This window comes from Eumetopias jubatus, unplaced genomic scaffold (genome assembly GCF_037043125.1).
Source record: "Eumetopias jubatus isolate StellerSeaLion01/CBP00866 unplaced genomic scaffold, mEumJub1_p1.0 scaffold_8, whole genome shotgun sequence".
In the NCBI taxonomy this organism is placed as follows: Eukaryota; Metazoa; Chordata; class Mammalia; order Carnivora; family Otariidae; genus Eumetopias; species Eumetopias jubatus.
Genome location: NW_028274814.1, coordinates 67,433,400 through 67,439,989, shown reverse-complemented (window position 1 = coordinate 67,439,989; position 6,590 = coordinate 67,433,400). Strand labels below are relative to the sequence as shown.

At 42.2% G+C, this 6,590-nt stretch overlaps 1 protein-coding gene across 3 annotated transcripts in view; it reads left to right on the top strand.

The window, feature by feature from the left end:
- The first annotated feature begins 1,752 nt into the window (after positions 1 to 1,752).
- The window catches only part of YARS2 (tyrosyl-tRNA synthetase 2), a 32,041-nt gene continuing 27,203 nt past the window's right edge, over positions 1,753 to 6,590 (top strand). For 2 of the 3 annotated variants that reach the window (XR_003610805.2, XM_028113182.2), the window contains exons 1-2: positions 1,753 to 2,599; positions 3,428 to 3,595. Coding sequence is in view for 2 of the 3 variants with exons in the window: in XM_028113182.2 (XP_027968983.1) it covers positions 1,821 to 2,599; positions 3,428 to 3,595 (947 nt within the window). In the remaining variant the exon portion in view is untranslated. The remainder of the gene's footprint in view (positions 2,600 to 3,427; positions 3,596 to 6,590) is intronic. The other variant, XM_088026004.1, reaches the window with a different exon arrangement.

Sequence of the window (6,590 nt, the reverse complement as noted above, 5' to 3'; positions counted from 1 at the left end):
TGAAAGATAGCCTTTAAAAATGTTCAGGGGTGCCTGGGTGGCTCAGTTGTTAAGCATCTGCCTTTGGCTCACGTCAAGATCCCAGGGTCCTAGGATGGAGTCCCACATCCGGCTCCCTGCTCTGCGGCAGGCCTTCTCCCTCTCCCACTTGCCCTGCTTGTGTTCCCTCTCTCGCAATCTCTCTCTCTGTCAAATAAATAAAATCTTAAAAAAAAAAAAATGTCCAAATCTTCCTGTGTGTTAGGTACTAAATAGAAAACACTATCTGCTGTGTGCTACACATACGTAAATATGTCTCTGATTAAAGTGGTGGGAAATAAGATTGCAGGTGAACAGGTTGCGATTGCAAATATTAAGATATTTTGAAGAGCAACATGGGAGAACACATCCTGCTTATTTTCTTCAGCATTTGGGATTATATTGCATAGTCTGTTGAATAAGTATCTCAAATCCTATCACAGTTACCATTTGGCAACCAGAATCTCACTTCACTGATAATTATACATGAAAAACTAATTTCTTAAATAATATTTCATTTTGTTAAATGACTTTATAATGTTACAAAAATGGAAAGGTCCTGTAGGGAATAATTTGGCTGATGGCCCAAAGCCTGCTTCAGGATCCAGGCGCTCCATCCCGCAGCTGCTGAGTTTATCAGTTGCTGATAGCTCACAGCTGAGTCCATTTCTGCATCTCGCTCTCTGCCAAAGCCTTGCCCAAGGTTTTGCCTCCTCTCCAGGGGCATCCCACATTTAATGGCTAGCCAATAAACAAGGCCTGTCCCTTGTTTCAACTTAGAATGAATCTGAAAGTAAAGCCCAGTTCCAGGGCCCCGTGGGATTGCTGGAGGCCCCTATTGCAAACTGTTCACAGTTCAACTTCTCCTTCAGCTCAATCCTGCCTCCATCACTCCACTACAGAGGTTGTTCCAAGAGTACACCCCAATAATCCTTCTGCACACAAATCTCCAACTCGACCTTACACAGTTGATATTCAAAGTGGTCCCAGAAATGAGACTCTAGAATAGGATTTTGGAGCTGGATTCTGTGCCAGCCAACTGGCTATGAGAACCCCATCCCTGGTGAGTGGAGTACTAATAGCACCTGCCATGCTGTGGCAATGTGATTACTAATTTGAATCCACTTATACTAAAGCTGTGTCCCACCTGGTTACCTGTATTTGTTAAATAGATAAATAAAACATAGGGTTTTCTGCATTTAATTTATTGGAGTTTGCTCTCGCTATAGCTTGGGCAAGACTGCCACCTCCTGGACAAGCTAATGTACACTGGTGACTGAGGCGCTTTCATCCGCTTGGGGAATCTTTCTTAGTTTGGTTCCCAACGCCAACTCTGTATCTTTCCATTAAGTTAAACCAATTTCTAACCCATCACAACCTCTGTGAACGAGTTTTTGCATCGAACCAAGAATTCAAAGGAACTTGTGCATCACAATTTTTTCACGTGAAAACTTAAAATCTAACATCTGTAGGGAGCTTAATAGGTGCCAGGTGCTTTCATTCTTAGTCCAAACAAGAACCCTCTGAGGTAGGAACTATTATCACAGACATGCCTCCGTTACGAATGAATGAAGTTTTAGCGAACTTAAGGTGTTTGGAAGGTAAGCAGAACCCCCACTTAGGTCATCAGAACTCTAACGACTGCTGGGAACTCAAGCTCCGTAGCTAAGTGACCGCCCCTCTCCACCCGGGCATGCGCAGGAAAACACGGAAGCAATTTCCGTAGAACTTGTTGGAGGCTGGCACTGAGGGGTGTGGCGAGGGCTCTAAGATCCCAGCATTCCCATCGTGCCGACGTCAAGATGGCGGCCCCCACGTTGCGATGCTTTTCCCGGGGTCGGTGGTTTAGGACCCCAGGCCCACCTGGAGTCTTGCTCCTGGGATTACGTGAGTCCCATTCGGGCGCTCAAGGGATATTGGCGGTGCAGAAGGCTCGGGGTCTGTTCAAGGAGTTCTTCCCCGAGAGGGGTACGAAGATAGAGCTCCCAGAGCTCTTCGACCGCGGCACCGCCAACTTTCCCCAGACCATCTACTGCGGTTTCGACCCCACGGCCGACTCGCTTCATGTGGGGCATCTGCTAGCGCTGCTGGGCCTCTTTCACTTTCAGCGAGCGGGCCACAATGTGATCGCACTGGTGGGAGGTGCTACCGCGCGCCTGGGAGACCCCAGCGGCCGTACCAAGGAGCGCGAGGCGCTGGAACCAGAGCGCGTGCGAAGCAATGCGCGCGCCCTACGCCAAGGGCTCGAGGCCATGGTGGCTAATCATGAGCAGCTCTTCGCTAACGGGCGGACCTGGGGAAGCTTCACGGTACTGGACAATTCGGCCTGGTACCAGAAGCAGCACCTGGTGGACTTCCTAGCGGCCGTGGGCGGGCAGTTCCGCATGGGCACGCTCCTCAGCCGTCAGAGCGTCCAAACCCGGCTCAAGAGTCCCGAGGGCATGAGCTTGGCCGAGTTTTTATATCAGGTGCTCCAGGCCTATGACTTCTACTATCTGTTCCAGCATTATGGATGCCGGGTCCAGCTGGGTGGATCTGATCAGCTGGGCAACATCTTGTCCGGATACGAGTTTATCCACAAGTAAGCTCCTTTAGACCCAGGAGAAATCTTGTAACCAAATGATTTACACACGAATAGCTTGTGATCCACGATTAGGATTGGGGAATGACGCCCCTTTCGAGTCTTTGTTGGTTTACCCCACCAAGTCTGTAATGGTGTTAATGTGACCAGCTAATGAGAACTAAAGGGCTGAAGTAATGGTACTAGGCACGGAACGTATTCTTAGAGCTTTGCAGGAAATAGATCACTAGTCAGGATTCAGATTGTGTCTTTTTCTTCCCCTTAGTAACTCTGTGTTTCTGACTTGAGAAACTGCTTTTCGTTGTTTATGCTTGAATGCGACTGTGTCTCCTGGAGTAGTTTCTGCTTTAGCTCTACAGGTTCCATGAAGCTAGTGTTAGTTTTTGGTTGGCATCTCAAAATTTCTTTCAACTCCGAATATTTGGCAAATAACGTAGATTTTAATTGCATTTTCTTGAGGGAGCTCAACTACAGGCCTAGCCCATGTGGTACTCATTTTTAAAATCCCTTAAAACATGCTTAGTATCTCTACCTGACTTCCCCTTACCCAGTTTTCTTTCCTCTTCTTCCTCGGCTTTTAAAAGTTTCCTAGGCCCTAGTTATGCAGAAACTACCCCAGAGTCACTGGTTCCATTGCAGTTTAGAATGACAAATGACAAAACGTAGTGAGTGCTGTGAAAACAATTACGAGGGACAGAAACTCGAATTTAGAAGGTAAAGTATACATTTTGTTAGAGCAAGAGACCAGAATGAAATCTGAAGAATGATTAGCAGAACTCGCCACTACTTGTGCTTGAAGCACATAATGAAGTTTTTCTTTATGCGTAGGTTGACTGGAGAAGATGTATTTGGAATCACTGTTCCTCTAATTACAAGTACAACAGGAGCAAAACTGGGAAAGTCTGCTGGTAATGCTGTTTGGCTAAACAGAGATAAGACCTCTCCATTTGAATTGTATCAGTTCTTTGTCAGGCAGCAGGATGCTTTGGTAGAAAGGTGAGTTCTTAATGGTATGCTGAGAAAAATTAAGTTTATAAGCTCATGTTATTATTTTAGCCATTGAATCTCTATGTAACCTTTATACTTTTTTGGTTTTGTTTTCATTTAGATTTTAAGACACAGAACATTGCAATTTTAACTGTCCTGAACAGTTTTTTGTTGGTTAGAGCAGAAAAACACTGGTTGCCGAAAAACTGAGAGCCAAGTTTGTGATCTACATCTAGCAAGTACTTAAGACATTATCACTGGTGTATTCTAGTTTTTTCACTCCTTTTATCATCAACTTGACTAAACCTGGTTTTACCTTTGTCTCTAAAGTTTTTCTTTGTAACATCTTTTGAAAATCCTTTTTAAAAAATGATTCTCATTCACATGATCGTAAACTCTTCAAAGAATATAAACTAATGAGAAAAATACGCCTGCAACAAAGAAAAGGTCAATTTTCCCAAAAATAATTTTTCCAGAGTAGAAAATATGCCTAATAAAACTACAGTAATTAAGGTTTTTTTTCCTTCAGACTTATTTCAAACATATTTGATGATACAGTTTAGGTACGGTTTTGATGTTTCAAGAACTGACATCTTTTTGAAAATTTTCTATTGCCTCTAATGTATAAAAATATGGTTAATTTCTATGATTTAACTGTGTGTCCGGCAACCTTTAAAATCTTATTAATTCTAATAACCTTTGGATTTTAAAGCACAAGCCTAAATGTAAGATTAAGTAAAGAGACTAATGGCAAAGATTAGAGAATCCAGACAGACTCCAGGATCTATGGTCACTTGATCTCTGTGGCACTGCAGATAAAACAATCTTTTCAATAAATTTCACTTAGATAATTTGATGTCTTATGTGGGGAAAATAATGAAACTTAACCTCACACAGTATGCAAAAGTCAGTTTCAGGTAGATTGTCAGCCCAGCTCTGTAACAAAAGATAAATCGTGTTCAGAAGATAAATAGGAAAATATTTGCATAACTGGGATAGAGAAGGATTCTTAAAAGAGGTACAAAGAAAAAGATTGGTAGAAGAGACTAAATTACAGTTAAGATCTACTGTTCATCAAAAGTCACCATTAAGAGTAGAAGAATATCAGTTACATGTACTAAAAGTGTAAAGAGCTTATACTCAAATTCCATAAGCCAGTAAGAAAGAGACAACCCAGTCGAAACAAGTAGAGACTTGAACATGCGCTTCAGAAAGATTCTATCCAAAAGGCCAGAAACATCTGAAAAGTTTGTTCAGCCTTAATAATGAGAAAATGCAAGATAAAGGCACAATTAAATACTGTTATATACCTTCCAGAATGGATAAACATAGACATGGCAATACCAAGTATGGTGAGAATATTCCAAGGTGGGGTGGTGGGAGAGTAAACTTACTGTCGAATCAGTCTCAGCCGATTGCTAGTGATGTTCTTGGCTAGAAATGCTTGAGGAACTCGCCTGGGCACATACCACTTGTGGCGAGCCCCCACAAACGTTTCCCCAACCAGAACCAGTGTTGTGGCTGGACTGGCCTTAGTGGTTCTTATGATTGCAGGATGCACCTCAGCAGCAACTATCAGGGAAATTTGAAAAACAAGATTTCTTACTCACAGGTCCTGGAGGGCCACACAGAAGGTCCTGGGTAGAGAGAGGGAGGGAGCATGGACCTAGGGGGTGGCCTTATTGGAGACAAAGTTGGAGGGGTGCCTAGGGTTTTGCAGGTTCACCCTTTATTGGGAAATCTAAAACATAACAGCAGGAATTAGGGAACAGGAGAGGGAGAAACAGAGTCCCTGAGGTGGTCAGTTACCTAAGTCACCTAGGGCTTTCTAACAGAGGATACTCCATGCGGAGGGTGGCCTGGTAACCTACCTAGTTGGTTTGCTATGAGCTGTGTTGTAACGGCTAGCAGTACGTTCATTCACAGTGAACTTCTTTAAAATGACTAATTTGGCAATTACACGCTAAGTGCCACGCACTAGAGGCATCAGATTTTTTTTGTCCTCTTTTTCTAATTGAAGTATAGTTGACATACTATATTTTATTAGTTTCTAGTGTGCAACATAGTGATTTGACATTTTATATACATTATGAAATCCTCACCACAATAATTGTAGTCACTGGCTGCCCCCTTACAAAATTATTACAATATTATTGCTGTATTTCCTGTGCTGTACTTTTTATCCCTGTGACTTACTTATTTTATAACTGGACATTTGTGTATCTTAATCCCCTTCATGTGTTCACCCCTCCCATCCCCTTTGGCAGCCACCAGTTCTCTGTATTTATAAGTCTGTTTCTGTTTTGTCAGTTCATTTGTTTTGTTTCTTCAATTCCACATGCAAGTGAAATTGTGGTATTTGTCTTTTTCTGAGTGACTTATTTCACTTAGCATAATACCCTCAAGGTCCATGCATGTTGTTGCAAATGACAGCTTCTTTAGCCATTCATCTGTCAGTGGACACTTAGGTTGCTTCTATATCTCAGCTGTTGTAAATAATACTGCAGGGAAAATAGGTGTGCACATAACTTTTTGAATTAGTGTTCTTGTTTTCTACAAGTAAATACCTGGAAGTAGAACTGCTAGATGGTATCAAATTTCTATTTTTAATTTTTTGAAGACCTCCCTACTCTTTTTCATAGTGGCTGTATCAGCTTACATTCCCCCCAACAGTGCATGAGGGTTCCCTTTCTCCACATTCTTGCCAAAACTTATTTCCTGTCTTTTTGATATTAGCCATTCTGACAGGTGTGAGGCAGTATCTCATTGTGGTTTTGATTTGCATTTCCCTGTTGATTGAGTGATGTTGACCATCTTTTCACGTGTCTGTTCGCCATCTCTCTTCTTGGAAAAATGTCTGTTCAGGTCTTCTGCCTATTTTTTTGTCAGATTGTTTTCTGGTGTTGAGTTGTATAAGTTCTTTATATATTTTGGATATTAACCCCTTATCAGATATATCATTTGCAAATATCTACTCCCATTCAGCAAGTTGCTTTTTTGTTTT